Below are 19,910 nucleotides of genomic sequence, written 5' to 3' on the forward strand. Positions count from 1 at the left end.
GATTTGCGGCCCCATTCACAAGCGACAAAGAGGACAATCTATATGAGAGCACTTCTCACTGCACCACTCATTCCTTAGGAGATGGGACTCAGCAGCTTCATCCAGATCAAAATCCCAAATGGAGGAGATGATGAGAAAGTGGTTCAAATGGTCTTGGATGATTCCACAAATGCTATTTCCTCAGCAATGGCCCCCATGGGGGCCATGGGCTATTTATAGGGCACAACTCAGCCGTCCCATGACACCAATGTAGGACAAAATGAACCAAGATCACCTCCACCATCAATTGGTCCAGAAGCCTCTGAGTTACAAGAGGACCCCGTAGAGGACACAGATGAAGGTGTAGACCAGGACGCTTCACCACCCCATAACTCCTCCTCATTGCCTGATGAGGCGATAGTGCCACTGCCTCCAACTACAATAGATGACTTCAAGCAGTTTCAAGATCTGTTCTAGAGAGTGGCAATAAGCCAAGAAATACCAAGATATAAATCAAGTGATGCTATAATGGAACTTGTCGAAGTCATCTGGCAAGATGCCAGCAGGTGTCCCACCGACTGACAAAAGGGCAGACAGAAGATACTATGTTCCTGCCAAGGTTATTGAGTTTCTATTTACGCACCGTCCTCCAAACTCATTGTTTGTAGACGCTGCTAACCAAAGAAACAAACACCATATAGGTGTAAACCACAGGACAAAGATTGTAAGAGGCTTGATCTATTTAGGCGTAAAATATACTCTTCAGCAACACTACAGTTTAGAGTGGCCAATTATAATGCACTCTGGTGAAATATGACTACGATGACTGTGCTAAATTGAATGACTTCACCAACTACTTAACAGAGGACAAACATGATCAGTTCAAGACTCTGGTGACAGAATGACAATTGATTCCCTGAACATCTTTGTAGGCAAGCTTGGACGTCACTGACACAGCAGTTCAGACAACAGCAACAGCTATGGTCATGCGGTGCACATCATGGCTGCAGTCGTCAGGCATTCCAAGGGATCTGCAATTAAAAGTAGACAGGGAGAAATTATTCTCCAAAAAGACAAATGAAGTACTTCACTGTATGAAAGACTCGAGGACAACCCTGAGAACACTCGGGATCTATACACCTGCCCAAAAGCATAAAAGATACAGACCATATCAACGCAAAGAACCCTCTTTCAACAGACAGCCAAGACTATTTGACACATACTGACAGAAGCACAAACCTCAGATACAGACTGAACCAAACCTAAACTCCCTCATCTCAACCATCACAGCCAAAATCGTTTTGAAGCTTTGGTTGAGGGCATGAGAAACCTCCCCACAACACCAATTCCAGCTACCATCACCACGCAATTTTTTGGACACCGATTATGCCCATTCTAAAATACTTGAGCGTCAATTACCACTGACATCTGGGCCCTAGAGATAATCCGAGTGGGCTACTTTATCCCTTTTACACCATACCACCTACCCAACCCCCCTTCCTGTCCCTTTTCAGGGACCGCTCTTATGAGCACCTGCTACAGCAAGAGATGGGACAATAGACAAATAGGGACAATAGAACAGGTCCTTCTGCAATACAGAGGAAGAGGATTCTATTCCCAATACTTTTTGATCCAGCAAAAAAGTGGAGGTTGGAGGCCAATATTGGATTTCAGGAAACTCAACAGATTTGTTTGTGTCCACAAATTGAAGGTGGTCATCCTATCCACAATAATTCCATCACTGGAAATTGGTTCTCAGGCCTGAACCTGCAAGACACTTATTTTCATATTACAGTACACCAGTCACATCAGCGTTTTTCTTTGGTTCACTGTTGGAGTAGGACATTATCAAAATTAAATACTTTAGTCTTTCCACTGCTCCATGGGTCTTCTCCAAGACACTCGCAGTCGTGGCAGCACACTTGCACAGACAAGAGATAATCATCTTCCCATATCTGGATGACTGCTTTTTCAGACATTCCACATGCTCAGGGGCACTACAGAATACATGAAGGACCACAGACCTCTTTCAAAGCATAGGACTTCAAATAAATGAATAGAAATCGACCACAGCACCCACTCAGCAATTGGAATTTATTGGTGCGCACCTCGATTCTGTAGAAGCAAAAGTGTCACTACCAACACAAAGATTCATTACGCTGACAAACCTCATTTCCAAAGTCACAAACAGTCTGTACATCACAGCACGCACCTGCCCTCAACTATTGGGGCATATGATGGCCGTTACGTTTGTAGTGCAGCATGCCAGATTACACATGCGCTGCCTTCAAGGATAGCTACTATGCAGAGTCTAAATAAACAACTGGCATTACCCCCCAAAATCAAGGATTCTGCACTGGTGGACAAACCCAGACAATGTCTACAATGGCATACCTTTCCAACAACAACAACAACCATCTGTGATGATCACCACAACAGATGCTTCACTAGTAGTCTGGGGTGCACATATGCAGAATCTTACTATCCAAGGGCAATGATCGCCATCCGAAACCCGCCTGCACATCAACCTACTTGAACTAAGGGCTGCATGTAGGGTTTGCTCATACTTCCCACCACAAATAACAAACATATCAGTCTAATGACCGTCAACATAGCCTGTATGTTCTACATAAACTGACAGGATAGTGCCCAATCCCACTCTCTATGCTCCGAAGCCATAAGACTCAAACTGGTGCATAGGCCACAATATAAACATTTTTTCCTCATACCTTCCTGGGCATATGAATACAATGGCGGATGCCCTGAGCAGGAAATTTGGTCAAGAGCACAATTGGGCACTGAACGACACAGTGCTACACAATATGTTCCAATGTTGGGGAGTGCTAACAATAGACTTGTTCACAACAACAACAAACCGCAAATGCACTCACTTCTGCTTGAGAGCCGGGATAGGACATCAATCCCTAGGAGATGCCTTCCTCCTCAAATGGGAATTGACACTGCTATACATGTTCCCACCAATCCCATTACTGTCGAGTGGTACACAGAATTCGCCGAGACCAGGCCTCAGTCATACTCATTGATCCAGCATGGCCCAGACAACCACGGTACCCTTACTTGAAGAGGATGTTGATTTGGACTCCTCAACAGTTCCTGAGGCAGAGACCCCTCTTGTCCCAGGACAGGGGCAGAACACTTCATCCGAATCTGGAGATGCTTCACCTGACAGCATGATTCCTGCTTGGTTCCACCAACTAGAGATAAGCTGTTTGGAACAGGTCAAATGCATGTTACTTTATAGCAGGAAACCATCTACATGTAAAATCTATACCGAAAAATAGAAGATTCTGTACATGGTGCCAAGCAAATCTCATTAACGCAATCTCCGCTCCCCTTCCGATTAGTTTTAGTTTTAATAGATAGTTGAGACCTATCTGGGCTTTGAGCTCCATTAAAGTACACATAGCAGCTATTAACACATTCCATCAAAAAATAGAAGGGTACCAATATTTTCAGATCCGATCACCAATCTCACTTCTTAACCAGACTGCAGAACATGTAACTGGAAATTTGCAACCCCCTCACCCGCATGGGATCTAAATACGGTACTAAAAGCTCTTACATGTCCTCCATTTGAGTCCCTAGTCACGTGCTCACTCCTTCACTTACCAGTGAAGGTATCATTCTTAGTCACTTCTGCTAAAAGGCAAAAGGCTAAAAGGCAAAAAGGTGACTTCCATCTCCTTCCTGAACAACATACCTCTGGCAGACATTTGCAGAGTGGTGACATGGACATCTGAACACACATTTGAAAATCATTATGCAATCACTTAGAGCGCAAACATGACACACTGTTAAACTCTACAATGTTAACAGCAGTTACTCTAAACACTCCGAAGACCCCTCCCATGTACGGCGAGACACTGCTCTTCAGTCACCTGATGTGGAACACACACAGGGACAGCACTCGAAGAAGAGAGGTTTACTCACCCTGTAACTGAGGTTCTTCAAGATGTGTGTGGCTGTGGGTGCTTCACAACCCCTTCCCTTCTTGGACATTGTAACTAGAGCTCCACAGAAGAGAAGGAATTGAGTGGTTGGGGCCGCGTGAGCGACAGTTGAGGTGCCAATGGTGCCACGAGACACCCACTGCACATGCATGGCCCAGACAGCCACTGCCGCAAAAATCTCGGATCAATGGCACTGGGACTCACTGACACAGGTGGTTAAAAGGAACTGAAGAGGCGGGGGGGGTCAGCAGAACCTTATAGGGTGCCATGAAGGCATGACTCCAAGGGGCTGCAAAGCTGCTCCTGATACCACTATAGTAAAAAACCTTCTGGCTATTGTCCCGGCGGCATTACACACCTACTTGGACTTGACATGAGCAACATATCTCAAAGAACATCTTCAGAAGGCTCTATAATGGCAATTTACCTCAAACTAGATAAGACCATCTTTTATCTAGTTTGAAGAAATTGCCAATATAGAGCCACACTCCTGATCCTGTGTATACCTATTTCTTTTGATTCTATTTTGAAGATACTGTTTAAGTGGAAAAGAATTGGATGGAGTCGTTGTCATGCATCTTCATATAAGCTTAGGGAATGTTTGCTTCTGCTAGGAGAGCATGTATATGGCCACCAAGAACACATGCACTCCCAAGTATATGAATCACTCTAAGTACAGGTATGCGTTTCTTTTCAGTGCTGTTTCTGGTGGTTCTCTAATGGGTATGAAGATTCTGCAGTAAGAGAATTCACTGTTTGGAAAAAAAAAATTCTTAGATTCTTGTTGCCTTCTGCGACTACTAGTCAGATGGGTTCAGTCTTTTTATAATTTTGTTTCTATGTTTTAATCCTAGGATGATCGTTGCATGATTCCATTAATTATCCTGGCATCTTACATGCCAGCTTCTGCTATTCCTACATTCAGGTACTGTTTTCTTAATACCAAAATTGCACGAGGGTGGGGTCTCCGTTGTTCAACTTTTAATTTTATTTTTTGATTTGGTACTACTAATACATTAAAATACCCTCAATGAATGACATCAATTCAGGCAAATTTATCTACTCAAGAAAATAACAGTAACATCTGTAGGGGCAGATAAGCCTATAAACCGTTTTGTTAATGTTTCGGGTATCATATCAGTTCATTTTATATCTGAGTCATTGGTGCACTAATTAATAAAAACATTTGATATATCTGAAATTGTTTTTAGCTGTGGTGTGATCTCTAAACTGAGGAATCTTGAGAAGGGAGCTGATGAAAATAAATACTCCACCCTGATAGATTGCTTGTGTCGCTGGGGACAAGTCGGACATATTATGGAGTTAATCTGTGATTGGATGTCTGATGAGCTGACCCCAAGAAAGGTTTGCAAAGAAAATGCTGAATTCTACAGCTATGTTGTATTATATCATCTGATTCTATTTCTCCTTTAAAGTACATTACTTGTTCTCCAAATTAAAGTTTATTGTAGTGTCCTTTATATCTCATTGATTAATGGGCTTCTTCTCTCCCACTCACTTAGTGCAAAACAGCATCAGAGCGGCGAGTACGTATCCAAGTAACGCATGAATCAAAGCCAGAATTAGCACTTGATTACATAGAATATTTATTGACTCATTCCATGAATCGAGATTGCTTGCTCTCTGTCCCCAAAAAGAAATTGAACCAGCTTTTGAAAGTACTTGGAGCTGTAAAGGTAATGTTTACAGAATATTGAATGTAAAGCTATATTTAATGTGTCACAGTACTGCTACTGAAATTTAGATTTTACATTTTTCTTCAAAAGTCTCAGTAAGGTCCACCACTCTCCTTCCTTTGGATCTTCTGACATTACACACACAATGAGCTGATGAAATACTTCAATGAAAAGAGTAATAAAAAAGCTATCCATGGTATTTAACGGTCCCTTTCTGAAAGTGTACTGTCTGAACTTGACCAAACTCAGATGGGAACTGTCTTCTGCAGGTTTGATGCTTTAAGAGTTGTGACTAACAGTTTCATTCCAGACATTGTGCCACAGCACAAGACAGTAATACCCTTAAAGTTGCATAACTAAGGGTAACAATAGAAAATAATACTACCAGAAACACAAAATACAGTTGTTATAAGTAACTTCTCTTCTTTCCAACCTTACAAAAAGAGAGAAACACTGGCCATCAAAATGTAGGGATTGTGTGGATTATTTGTGGGCTGGGTTAGCACCACCTCAATATTGTATCAAATGTAACTATTGTAATTTAAAACTCACATACTTCTGAACTTTGTGACTGACTAACAGTTGAGATCATGAATAGAAATAAGTTCTAGGACTATAAGACTTAGACCGAGATTTAAAAAAATATCTAATGATGTTTTAGGTGCCTGAAACTTGTCCAGCTTTTGACATTTTAAAAGAGCCTGACTTCCAGATGGTGGGTGCAGAGCATTTTAAAAAAAATTTAAGCCCCTTTTGAAGAGTGAAGCTGGTCACCCAAAAAATGAAGTGGTCAAAAGTACCCCAGTTGCTTTCTGAAAATCTTACTCCTAGGGGAATTCTGTGGCAAAAAATTAAAAATTCTGTATTATTTTATTTGTCAAAGTAACACAATATAATCACATGTTTCAGTTGTTTGGTAATTTATTTTTAGTATGTCTGTAACAATACAAATGACAGAAAAGGTTCCCCCAGGAGTAGAGAGCTAAAGAAATCCCTATGACAACCTAGTTCCTGTTTCTCTATTATGTTTTTGTTGGGCACCTCAGTCTGGGTGTGTGTCTTGTGCCAGCTGGGCACATCTTGAGGAAAAACTTGGACGCTCTGATCTCAGACACTCATACCCTCTACCTCCCCAGAGCCCAGCTGTGGGGTGCACATCCCCCCCGCCAGCCCAGGCTCCTCCATCCCATAGCCTCCCAAAGCCCAGTCACAGAATGCCCCCCAGCCCAGGTACCTGCACCCCCTATTTCTCAGTACCCAGGGATCCAGAGAGAGAAACAGCCTGAGGCTGGGTCCTAAGCTTGTATGGCGTTTCCTGCATGCTACTTTCTTTCTTCAGGATGTGCTGGGAACAGTATCTTCCTGGAACCCGTGCCCCTGCCTCTATTTGTAAGTTGGAGAGCTAGGCTCTGCTGGGTCCCCTAGTGGTGGCCAGCAGCTCTGCAGCACCAATTCTGCAGTGGGAAATGAAATTCTCTGCAGAACATTAATTCTGCACAAACTCTGCATTGCTCAGTGGTTTAGAATTCCCCCAGGAATAAAATCTTTGCCTTATTGAAAATATATTTGAAGTTGAATTTCAGTCTTTAGACAAAAGCAAAGTGCAGAACAGGACTTCCTGAAAATTCATTTTGTTTTTAAATGTAACTATAAGCTGTAATATTTCAGGAGATTCTTGGCTCGATTATGAAAGCAACTGATGCGGGGTCTCATAGCTTCAATCAAGCAACAGCCATAAGAGCCTTCACTCTGTACTGCAGATTAAGTATTCATCTTCAGCACAAGGTATTGTTATTTAAGGAGGTATTCATGGGAGGGAAAAGACCATTATCAAGCTCTGCTTTTATTGACTGATTTTTTTGCAGTTTTCTTCTGAAGGAAAAGTTTACTTGTCACATTTGAAGGAAACAGGTGGTTGGATAGAAAGTCATGTTCTACCTTCTATTCTAATGCATGAACAAGAAGAGAATATTCTAGAGCAGCACACTGAAGTTTCTCAGCTAATCATCCAGGTTAGAGGTCTCTCTTTAATTACTTCAAATGTAATTGACAGTAATATGCATTTTTTACAATAGTTTTTAAATGCTTTAATTATATGATTTATGGTTTAGGTACAGTAATTGCATTCCACTGGCCAGTGCCATAGCATTATTTAAAATTTGAAGCCCACACCAACTTCCCAAGTGTGTACATCAGCCATACACTTAGGAAGGAGAAATCAAATGTATATCTACAAAATGGGAAATAACTGGGTAGGCAGTAGTCATTCTAAAAATTATTTGGGAGGTATAGTGGAACACATTGAATGAGAATCAACAATGTGATACAGTTGTAAAAAAAGACTAATATGCTGGGGGCTTATTAACACAAGTGTTGTAGATGAAACACAGGAGGCAATTGTCCCTCTCTGCTCAGCACTGGGGAGGCCTCAGCTAGAGTGCTGTGTCCAATTCTGGGTGCCATTCTGGAGGAAAGAGGTGGACAAATTGGAGAAAGCACAAAGGAAAGCAACAAAAATAAGATTTTGAAAACCTGACCTGTGAGGAAGGTCTTGAGGAAAAAAATACCTGGAGGGGAGGAACAGAGACTTGATAAGTATTGAAATATATTAGGATCTGTTATAAAGAGGACTCTGATCTATCGTTCTCTGTGTTCCTTGAAGGTATGACAGGAAGTAATGAGCTTAATCTGCAGCAAGGGAGATCTGAGTTAGATGTTAGGAAAAACTTTAACTATAAGGGTAGTTAAGCTCTGCAACAGGTCTGCAGGGGAGGTTGAGGAATCCCCATTACTGGAGGTTCTAAGAACAGGTTAGAACAGGTTGGGGGTGGTCTAGGTATACTTGGTCCTGCCTCATCATGGATGATGGACTAGATGACCTCTCGAGGTCCTTTCCAGACCTACATATCTATGATTCTATAACCCTTTATCTGAGGTTTTATTTGTAAATTAGTGAAAACTTGCCTATAGAGTTGTGTGCACTGTATAGCTAAGAGGGAGGATTCAGTTCATGGAAATTTCATTCTTTGTTGGATTTCATGTAGCACACTCATCACCAAAATATCTGTGCACCTTACATTAATTTATCCTCATAATGACTTTGTGAGGTAGGGAAGTATTCAAATTTTATTGATGGGGAGCAGAGGTGCCAAGAGATTAAGGCCTAGATTCACAACAGTACTTAGCACCTAGGCATGTAAACCCAGACTTAAGTCCCAGTTTTAGGCTGCACTGCAATTCACAAAACTCCCACTGAACCTTGTAAGTGCCTAAATTCACTTGGCGCCTAATTATTTGAAGTAAAATGTTTCCTCCGCACCAATGTTTCTGCCTCTGGGCATGCACACTCCAGCTTCACTCTAGGCATCTAGTCGTCTTATCTTTCACCTAAACCCCAGAACAATTCATGAACTGGAGAAGAGACGTTCACCTGCTTATCTCACATCCAGAGCCCAATCTGATAGACATGCTCTGAGCACGCCTACTGGATCAGGCCCTGCACATAAGTGCACACAAAACAGCCATATGGTTGAGAAGGACTTCCTCATAACTTTTAGCCCGGCATGTAGGGTGCTGACTTGAGATGTGGGAGACCCCCAGTTCAAACCCCACTCCTCCACCTGATAAGGAGAAGGGAATAACAGTGATCTGCCACCTCTGAGGTGAGTCCCCTAACCACTGGTCTATGACATATTCTGATGTGGGCTTCCTCAATCTTTCATGTTGCAGCTGTTCCACTATGGACCAGGGACTTGGATTCTGGGTCTCCCACATCATGGGTGAGTGCGCTAACTACCAGGTGGCAGATCCCTATTTATATCCCTTCTCATTGAGGGGGAGGGAGAACATGAACTGGGGGGTTCCTGTATCCCAGGTGAGTATGCTAACCACTGAGCTAAAAGTTATGAGTCAGATTGTTGTTCCATCGTCTGCCCCTGCAGCTTCTTGCAAAAAAATCTTAGGTGCCTAACTCCAGGAGTGGTGGGTTCAAGCTGAGATTTGCTAGCAGAGATGGGCACCTCTCTGCATTCTGGACGTAAGCGTCTGTCTCCATGTTAGTGGTGGGACTTCAGCACACACCCCTGTGGTCGGCATTTCCCATTAGCTAGTTTAAGTGGCTTTTGTAAATCATTCTAAGGTGCCTGCCTCTTTTCATTCATGGCTTAGGAAACCTAGGCAGCTAATTCCGGCTTTGTGAATTGCAGTGTTGTTTCCTGTGACTTTTCTAGGTGCCTAAAAGTTAAAGTGCTGCAGCATCACAACATCCTAAATATCTTTGTGAGTCTAGGCCTAAGTGACTGGCCTAGAAAACAGAAGGCTGGCAGAACAGCGAACGCAACCCAGATCTCATACATCTCAGTCCAGTGCTATCCATAGCTGCTTTATTATGTCATACCCTATTTTAATTATTGTACAGCTTTTATTTTTAAGAACTGCATTCCCTTGTTTAAATGCAGGATCATCATACTGTCAAGCACAACAACTGTGCAGGAATACACTTTTAAAAAAATATCCAGTAAGCTAACAATGTAGTAGATTTTTTCCAAACAAATAGAGCTTTAAAAAGTCCTTATCTAGTTCTAGTCTAATGTGGTAGATTAATTTAATGGGCAAAACTGTGTGTGATCTAGCAGTTAGCTCAGGCACTGGGAGTCAAGAACTCCTGAGTTCTAGTCAAGGCTTTTATTTTTTACCCCTGGTCATGTGGGGGAGGGAAGTGTCTATATATCTTAGGTATGTGGCCCCCATTACTATAGTACTGGACCACCTCACAAGCTTTAATGTATTTATCCTCACAGTACCCCTGTGAGATAGAAATATTATCCTCATTTCACAGATGTGGAGCTGTGACAGACTTGCCCAATTTCGTAGCGGAAGTCCGTGGCACAGCAGGGATTTGAACCTGGATTTCCAAAGTCTCAGGCTAATATGCTAACCACTGCATCATCCTTCACCCTCAAGCTCTGTTTCATTATCTATTAAATGGGATAATATTGATTTCATATTTGTATGAAAAAAATTACATAAAAGAGCTAAGTGTTAAACAGTGTTTCTACCTACAAAGATGTTGGTCAACTGTTTTTCAGAGAATACTATGAAAGGAATTTTTATCCGTATTTAGTAAGAATGTCCCAGATCACAAGAATATAGGTGAAGGATTTAAAATCTCATTCTTCTTCAAATGATAGCACATGTCCATTCCACTTCAGTGTGTGTACACCCAGTGCACTGTTGTCAGAGGTTTTTCTTTCAGCAGTACCCATCAAGGTGACACGTGCCCTCTGCTTCCTTGTGCTCCAGTGTGATATTATAAAGAGCAGAGCCTCCCCTGACCCCCACTCAGTTCCTTCTTACCGTCCATGACGGCTATTGGAACGTTCTTCCTTGCTATTGCAAGTTTTCCCTTATTGTTAGTGTTGTATATAGTTGGTACTCATTAATAATTGTAATTTGGGTAGTAAGATAGTTTTTAATATTAGATTTCCACTGTATTTTTTTATACTCTGCAATTCCTGCCGTTTGGGTACTAGTGCCGGGGCATGCCTTGTTCCCTTTGCTTCAATTCCTGTGATGCTTGCAAGAAGCTTTTGCCAGTTAGTGACCCGCACTCCACATGCCTGAAATACCTAGGAGAACTCATGTCAGAACAGGTGCTAAATTTGCATGGCTTTTAAGCTCAGAAGTAAAAAAAAAAAAAAAAAACAGGGAGGTTAGGCTCAAATACCTTCTGATAGAGGCAGCCCTTTGTCCACCCTCAGAGCCTCCCAATTTTGGGGTCTGTACCAAGCACATCTGCTTCAGTTTGAAGCATCTCTTCTGCTCTGGCAACGTCTCAACACTGATCTCCTTCCCGGTACTGAAGAAGAGGGAAATACAGGTCCCTGGCAACAAAATCCAGGAAGAATGCAGGAGAAGAGAATATAGTGTACTCAAGGCTGAGGCACACTTCCTGCGCATGTAGCATCTCATAGCGGTTCATTGACTCTGACCCTGGTACCAGCCCTGTTGAGACCGACCTCTGTAGCTGCACCCTCACCAGTTCAATGGTGCAGTTTTCATTTGCTTACCAGCAGCAAGAGTCTATCCTGATGCCAGCAACACCTGAGGCATATGCTTTGGCATGTGATTTGCTGCGCTTCTCAGTACTGGCTTTGCTGGTGATTCAGTAATCTTTGTGCTTGATACTGGCAGTCACTTGTTAGGATTTGCCAGCTACCCAGTACCATGGGCAGCTCCAGATACTATAATTCTTCCTTGTACAGTGCCATGGAAAGGCAAACCAACAACTATTTCACCAAGGCTGTTTTCCTCAAACTCCTGGTATCAGCAGGAGCCACATCTGCTTCGTCAGATGATTCTGGTTCATTGCTGGAGTCAGAAGTGGGCTATTATTTGTCACAGCTTCGTCATATTAGCCACCACTCTTCTCTGAGGAGTTTCCACTCTGGCTTCCAGTGGAAGCATCACGTTAGCCAGCTGGTAGAGAGCCTTTGTCAGAAAGAAATTGTGTTCCAGGGTCATATCAGTGGCCATATTGGAACTCTTGGGGGTTTTCTCCTGCCTCCAGATCATCTTTGCATCATCTCCTCTCTACATACTTCAGTAGGCGTCACAATCCTGGCAATCAAGAGGTGCAAGAAGCCATTCCTGGTACTGGGGTTGGGGCCAACAGGAGTAATCTGCTCAGCTGAATCCCCCTTTGCAAGAATTGAGGAGGATTTCACCTCACTCAACTGTGGGCTTCCTCCTCCTCATTGCCAGATGAGGCAGTTGTTTTGGAGGGCTCCTGAGCTCCTCCAGATGATTATAGAGCCCACCAGGACCTTCTAAAGAATATGGCTTCTGCCATAGATATTCAGGTGTAAGTGGCTCGAGAGGTCTCATAGATGAGTTATTTTGGGATGTATGGGACCTTCTCAAGTGATGCTCTTAACAAATCAGTCTATTCTGGAGCCTGCTGAAATATTGTGGCAAACTTCTTCCTTACTGCCCATAGCAAAAAGAATTGAGAGGAGATGTTACTTTGCTGGGATTTTAATGTTTTCGCACACTTCTGCTCCCAGAGTCTTTGGTGGTCTCCATTGACAATGAGAGAAAGTGCAGGGTCAGCAAGTACCTATCTCAAAATCAAAGGATGCGAAGAAGCTTGATCTTTTTTTGGAAGGAAACTTTATTCAACACCTGGAACTGCAGCGCCGTATTACTAATCAGCAAGCTTTGCTAGGGTGTTATGCTTTTTTCCTCTGGGACAGTGTTTTAAACTTTATGGACAAGGTCCATAAATTTATTTAAAAAATCTATCCTTCTCTTACTAATCCTCTGCCTTACAATAAAAAAAGTTTACAAGCAAGGAAAGCAGAGGAGGAAAATTGGCCACCGCCTCCTTGCTGTGTGTTTAAATAATAAAAAAAATAAAATAAAAAGAGTCTAAGACCCGGCAACAAACCATACAGGACTTTCCTTTAGAGGGACCGTTGCTCTTTTTGCTGCACATCAATGACAAGTTGCATAGCCATAAAGACTCTAAGGATATGCTTAAGTGTTTTGGCATTTATATGCATCTCCCAAAAAAGTTCTGTCCACAACAGTCTCATCAGTATGCTGTTTTTGCATCTCACCCCAAGACCAGCCAAAGAAGAAAGGCAACAGTTACAGGAGGAGACCACTTTCACCTACTTTTTCACCTGTTGTCTGCCTATCCAGACAGCCTAGAAACACCAAGCAGTCAGTTTGACATGCTTATTGAGTACAAATGACCAGTTTCCCATTTGCCAGCTTCTCCTACCCTGGCATTTTTCCACAGGCTGTCCCACTACCTAAGTGGTTGGATCTGCATCACTTCAGCTGAGTGGGTCTTAAGTATGGTGGAATTGGGATATACCTTTCAGTTGTTTTGCTACCTCTAGCTTCCCTTCCCCATCCCTTTTCATAGACCTCTCTCTCAAGAAAGTTCTTCTTTGGGAGGTACAATCTCTTCTGTTGGGAGCCAAAGGGGAAATTTCTCCATTACACAGAGGAAAGGGGTTTTATTCTGTCTACTTCCAAATCCAAGAACAAAAGAAGGTCTGACCCATGCTAGATCTGTGAGAGCTCAACTGATACCTAAAGAAAATAAAGTTTCACATCACATTCTTGCTTCCTCTATCCTCCCTGGATCCTGGTGATTGGTATGCTGCCCGACTTAAAGGATGTTTTTTCCATGTGACGATACATCAAAGCCACAGGAAATTCCACAGATTTATGGTCAAACAACCTCACTGTCACTTTGCTGTCCTGCCATTTGGCCTGTCTGCAGCCCCACGTGTTGTATTCACAAGTGCATGGTGGCGGCTTTCCTGAGAAAATCTAGAGTTCAAGTGTTTCCAAAACTGGATGTGTTAGTGAGAGTTACTGTTAGTGAGAGGCTGATCCAGGAGTCAGGTGGTGTCCAACGTGAAAGACCTGTACACGTTCCCTCCACTTCCACTTCTACCCAGAATGTTGATAAAAATCAAGCAGGATCATGCTCAAGTGATACTTGTAGTACCAGCATGACCTTACCAATATTGCTTTCCATTCTACTGAATCTCTTAACCAAGGATCAGTTGACTCTGCCAGTGGCCCCAGATCTCACAGGACCACGGTCACTTCCTTTATCATAACCTGGAGACCCTTCACCTCACAACCTGGATGCTTCATGATTAATACCTCAGGAGTAATATGTTCAAAGGAGTTACAAAACATCCTTTTAAATAATAGAAAATCTTCTACAAGGTATACTTGCCTGATGAAGTGGAAGAGGTTCTCTGTCTGGTCCCAGCAGAAAGGCATTCTCCTAGTTGGCGTGCCAATACACATTGCTGAACTATTTTTTATAAATGAAACAGCAAGGTCTTACTATTAGTTCCACTAGGGTTTACCTAGCAGCTATCTTGGCTTTCTACCCTCCAATTGATCAATCTCTTTTTTCCAATCCCATTTTGCTCAGGTTTTTGAAGGCTTTGAATGAGTTGTCTCTCCAAGTAGAGTGGATCCTGTTCGCCTAGGGTCTTGAACTTGGTGTTAACAAAACTAATGGGTACACCCTTTGAACTGCTGGCTACCTGTTCATTGCTCCAGATCTCACTGAATGTAGCATTTTTGGTGGTAATCACCTCAGCCAGGAGAATGGATGAATTAAGAGCTGAGGTGTCTGACCCTCTGTATACAGTTTGTTTGTTTGTTTGTTTGTTTGTTTGTTTGTTTGTTTGTTTGTTTGTTTGTTTGTTTGTTTGTTTGTTTGTTTGTTTGTTTGTTTGTTTGTTTGTTTTTGTTTTTTTGGCAAGGACAAGTTATACCTACATCCTCATACAAAATTTCTCACCAAAGTGCTTTCTCACTTCCACATCAATCAGGCAATATATCTACCAACTTCAAAAACATGCTCATAAGAAGAGGGAGCATTAGTGTCTTACTTGGCAGGACTAAAACAATTAAATCGTCCTTGCAGTTGTTCATGGCAGTTGCAAACAGAATGAAGGGCCTTCCAGTTTGTTCTCAAAGACTTTTGTCTTGGATTTCTTCCTGTATCTGTTTGTGCTATGGCATGGCTACCATAGCTCCATCAAATAGGATGCTAGCATATTCAACCACATCGTAGGCAGCCTCTGCAGCCTTTCTCGCCCATGTGGATTTTTCACACCCCTGAGCGATGTAATTATGCCAATGTAAATTTATCATGTAGATCTGGCCTCAATCTGAAAAATATAAAATACAAATGTTTTTTTTAAATGCCTAACTTGATTTGTTGCTTTTATTATTTTTAGCTAATACTAAAATATTTGCTCTTAAATATAATCTAGGGTTGATATATTTTTGCTTTCCTTGTCTAGGCATATCTGACAGTGTGTAAAGATGCTGTAATGGTTGGCCTTGGAGATTTAGAGTTTCAGGCACACCTTTTAGATGTTACACTTTCGATTATGCAAACAGGTACGCTCTAATCACAATGTTTTGTGGTAATCTTCTTGTCCTATGTTGCTGTAAGGGATATTTTTGTCTCCTTTATTCTTTCTCCACGAGCCTTCTGGTTGCTTTACAGGAAATAAATTTCTGCTGCATTAGCATAGCCTCTGCCTCTGCTTTGGATCTTCTCTCCCCACAAATAAACTCCTGTATTCACAGGATCCCAATGCTCATCAGGGAAAACTCCACTGAGCAGGGGGGAAGTGGATTTTTCAGGCTGTGTGTATAATTTTCCAGCCCCTCTCACATATAATATAGAAATAAATATTACACTGCTGTGTTGGAAATACACCAAGCACAACTCTGCTGCATTTAAAAAAAGGAAAATGACACTAAAAGTGATCAGGCTAATATTCCTGACATAAATCAGGTCTCTAAATGGTCTCTTACCATACAGGATTTTGTGTGAGCTGCCATTTAAACAGAGGAAGGATGTGACTTAGTCTGTTGACTCTTGCTTGATCTTTCCTTTAGATGTTTTGAAATAGTTAATGCAACTTTTTATAATATATAGAGTGAATTTTACAAACTCTGTTATAAAACAAAAAAACAGAGTCCCTGAACTCCCAAGAACTCCTCTGAAACCCACTTTTTCCTTCTACTATACAGTTTCCTTTATTAAAACATATTTTTATTAATTCAACTTCAATTTTTCATGAAAATGAAGTAGCGGCTCTGAATGTGCAAAAGAGCTATTTTACAAGAGGGGAGAGGAAACGGGTTCATAGGCATGTTTATTTGAAAGCAGTTAAACTTTTTTATATCTGGACCCCAGTCCCTGCATGGCTTTGCAATTTAGCTTTTAGCTTTAAAACGAGTGTACAAAAGTCAGATGACACCATCTACAAAAGTTCATGATACTGTTTTACATCTTAAAGGTTAAATTTTGCCAAACATTTAAGCTGTTACCTAAAAGAATTGATACAGTAATCACAACAATGATTGAATCAGTAAGAAATCTAAAATCAGGTGTTCACTAGCTAAATATAAAGCAATTTACCCTAGTAAATTACAGCTATTTATAAAGTATGAATGAATTTCATTCTAAGCTTATAGCTAAATAATATTAATCTAGTTAAAAATCTGTATTTTTAAAAATATCTAATACGGTATTTGTTTTTCTAGAGAGATGCTGCTTTTGTATTCCTACATTAATTTGTGTTCTAAAAGAGATTATTGAAGCTTCTTTGGCTCAAAACATTGGTACAGATGAAGTGGCAACATTTCTCCATGCTGTTCAGGCTCTGTTCCAGAAAATTTTAGAATGCGTGGCACGCAGGCTCAGAAAACAACAGGAAGAAGGGCTTCAGGTATTTGTCATCCTATTATACACATTTAAAGCCATGTGATAGTGCTTATAGTTAAACTTCACAGACTTTGACTTTTATTCAAATGTGAGTTGGACATATTTGGTTTACTGGCCCAATAAATACTTGATTATTCTCTCAGTTTAATAATTGATTTGACATTGTGCCATTTTTGCTCTAAGCTTTGCCATCAACAGGGTTTTCCCCACTGTTAGTCCTGCTTAGTGGAAATACTAAAGTAAAAAAGGAATCATCCATATATGATGTAAATGAGGGCTGCCAAACTGGATGAGGCATTTTTATGCTACTACCTCCTTCTGTAGTCTGTCTCTTCTTTACAGCTAAGATCTAAAGCTGGAGAAATAATAAAAGGTTTAGCCTGCCCTGCATGCTCAAGTAAAGCTTCTGTGCTTGAATCAAATGCTCCCTGTCAAATACCTTGAGTGGATATATATACTGGTGTTGCCCCATCCTAGAGAAAAAAATGAGCAAATTAAGAAATGTTTTTCCATGATGTGGCTGCCAGCTTTGTGTGTACTGAGTCAGACTGGCAGTGCTATAAACATAGGGAGGGAAGGAAACTAAAAACAGTAGATTTGGTGAGAGAGGAGAGGATGGGACTGAGTACTGGATGAGAGGAAAGAGTCAGTAAGATTGAGATAAGTGGCTGTCTCCTCCTTGCTGAGAGGAGCCTTCAGCTGCTGTCTGTGCCTTCTGCCCAAAGGTAGTGTTAGACAATGCTACCAAGTCAGAGGGCATGTCTATGTTGTAATTAGACACCTGTGGCTAGCCTATGCCAGCTGGCTTGGGCTAAGGGGCTATTTAATTGTGGTGTAAACGTTTGGGCTCTAGTGATTAAACAGCCCCTTAGCCTGAGCCCAAGTCAGCTGGCCTGGGGAGTAGTGGGTTTTTAATTGCAGTATAGATATACCCAGAGTGGTGTTGCCTGGAGAAAGTGTAGATTAAGCACTAACTGGCTTTCAGAACTAAAGGCTTCCCATCTTTAGCCCAGGACAGGGAAGGCCTGATAAAACATGTCAATGCTGAATACAGGGTGAGCTCCAAATTAAATGACCTGATTTAATTTTTTCAACCTTATGGGAAGAAATAGTGAAAAAAGAATGGGGCTTTTGGAAGAAAGCTGTTCTGCAGAAATAATACACAGACTCTGTAGCGCTCTTAAGGAATGTTGCCTAATCTCAACTCTGGCTGTTGGATTAGGATTCAAGAGGAATAGAGATCTTGTGGTTGAAATAAAATAAGAAAACTGTCTTGGGGCAGTTGGGCAAATCATTTTTTCTGCATGGTAAATCAGGTCTGGATGTAACAGGCAAAAACTGCAAGCTCTGAAGCCCTGCAAGCCAAAGTGTTGATGACTTTCCAGGAAAGGAGAAAGAGAGGAGAGGTAGAAGGCAGGAGTGTAAAGGGATGCTGAGGAGTAAGTTCAGATTCCAAATCTCTAGCTCTGACTACCAATCCATTTGCTTGAAACAACTTCAGAATTTCCAAGCACTGCAGCACTTCCCTTGGGAAATAACTTGGTCAGGAGAGAGAATTGTTTTTTTTCTCTGCTGATTTTGAGGGTACTTGAGAAAGTAGAGAAAGACGAGAAAAACAAGTGCCCTCTGTTACTTATGGCCCAGAACTAGTTCTGGTGGGCCTGGTTTTATGAACCTTCTCTCAGTGACAAAATTTTTCTTTCCCAGAGCAGAGAGATCTGTTGTCCTGGGTCTGGTCTTTTGTTCCATCCCTAACTCCTTTGGCCTTAGAACAGTTGCAAGACATATACTATCTTGCCCAAAGGATTAGCATCAAAGTCCTCCAGAACCTACTTTCCTTCCAGAAAAGGAACTTGATATGCTTATAGCAGGATCGGGACAGTGTTACTTCCTGATGCTGAAATCAGTGGATCAGTGCTAGGAAGTCTTGGATCCTCCAGAATAGAAAGAACTTTTCCTCTAGCTCTCTTAAGTTAAGTCTGCATTTGAGCTGGGAGGTATGATTCCATCTCCCAGCCCAAAGGTAGACATAGCATTAGGGTCCAAGCCTTTGCCTTTAGTGCCCTTAGAGGGTTTCCCTGTGCTTTTCAACCCCTTTGACTAGGCCCTAAAATATAGATTCACAGAGACCCAGCTACTCACATAATGCTAGTTCTCTTCCTTATTCTGAGTCACTAAAAAGACAGCTAAAATACATTAAATATTTTCCTAACATTAGTTTTCTAGGTAAGCAATTGATGTAGAGGTGTTATGTGATAACAGATGGGGGAGAGACACTCTATTAAGATGTAGTCAACTCTGTGAAAGTTTGAGAACCCCTAACTAAAGGCTTTTAATTGCACTAACATGCTTCCAAACTGGAAATACTGTAACTGATCTATATTTTTATTATTTTTTAGTTAATTCATTCTATTCAAATGCCTCTTGGAGAATTCATACACACAGTCCAGTTCTGGCATTCAACTTGTCCAACAGTTCACCATGATGTACTGTCTACTCTTCTAGCTGCAGTACTGGTTGAGATGAGTCACACGTTGCGAAAGGTAAAGAGTTTAAATAATCTACTGTACTTTTTTAGTTTATTATACTAACTGTTCAACCTTTAAATCAAAGAAATTCAAAACAGAGCTGGCAGTGGTCAAACTTTGAGTTGTACAGTAGTGTGCTTCCCTGGTTGATCTGAACCTCCATTGATTGTACATCAAAGGAAAGCCAGAGAACCTGACCTATTGAAGGAGGGGAGTTATGCAGGGATAAAACTGGCATTTTTAGGGCTTAATAACAAGCTTTGTTAGTTCTCCTGTTACACAAAGAAAAAAAAAATTTTGTTTTCAGATCTTAAATGTAAATGAATTTTTTGAGGAAAGACTGATTCTTTATTACTTGTTTGTTCAGCATTTCACACAACGGAGCTATGATCCTTTACTAGGCATGTAGATGCTAATGTAGCATGAATAATAAAAATAATTCTTG

At 41.4% G+C, this 19,910-nt stretch overlaps 1 protein-coding gene across 1 annotated transcript in view; it reads left to right on the forward strand.

The window, feature by feature from the left end:
• Positions 1–19,910, forward strand: part of NCAPG2 (non-SMC condensin II complex subunit G2) — a 93,580-nt gene that overhangs the window by 60,138 nt on the left and 13,532 nt on the right. The window contains exons 17-24 of the mRNA XM_067542798.1: positions 4,805–4,875; positions 5,162–5,315; positions 5,474–5,647; positions 7,316–7,432; positions 7,513–7,659; positions 15,499–15,598; positions 16,757–16,941; positions 19,337–19,480. Of these exons, the coding sequence (XP_067398899.1) occupies positions 4,805–4,875; positions 5,162–5,315; positions 5,474–5,647; positions 7,316–7,432; positions 7,513–7,659; positions 15,499–15,598; positions 16,757–16,941; positions 19,337–19,480 (1,092 nt within the window). The remainder of the gene's footprint in view (positions 1–4,804; positions 4,876–5,161; positions 5,316–5,473; positions 5,648–7,315; positions 7,433–7,512; positions 7,660–15,498; positions 15,599–16,756; positions 16,942–19,336; positions 19,481–19,910) is intronic.

This window comes from Emydura macquarii, unplaced genomic scaffold (assembly GCF_026122565.2).
Source record: "Emydura macquarii macquarii isolate MOO-44397 ecotype Brisbane River unplaced genomic scaffold, CSIRO-AGI_Emac_v2 contig_719, whole genome shotgun sequence".
Classification (NCBI taxonomy): Eukaryota; Metazoa; Chordata; order Testudines; family Chelidae; genus Emydura; species Emydura macquarii.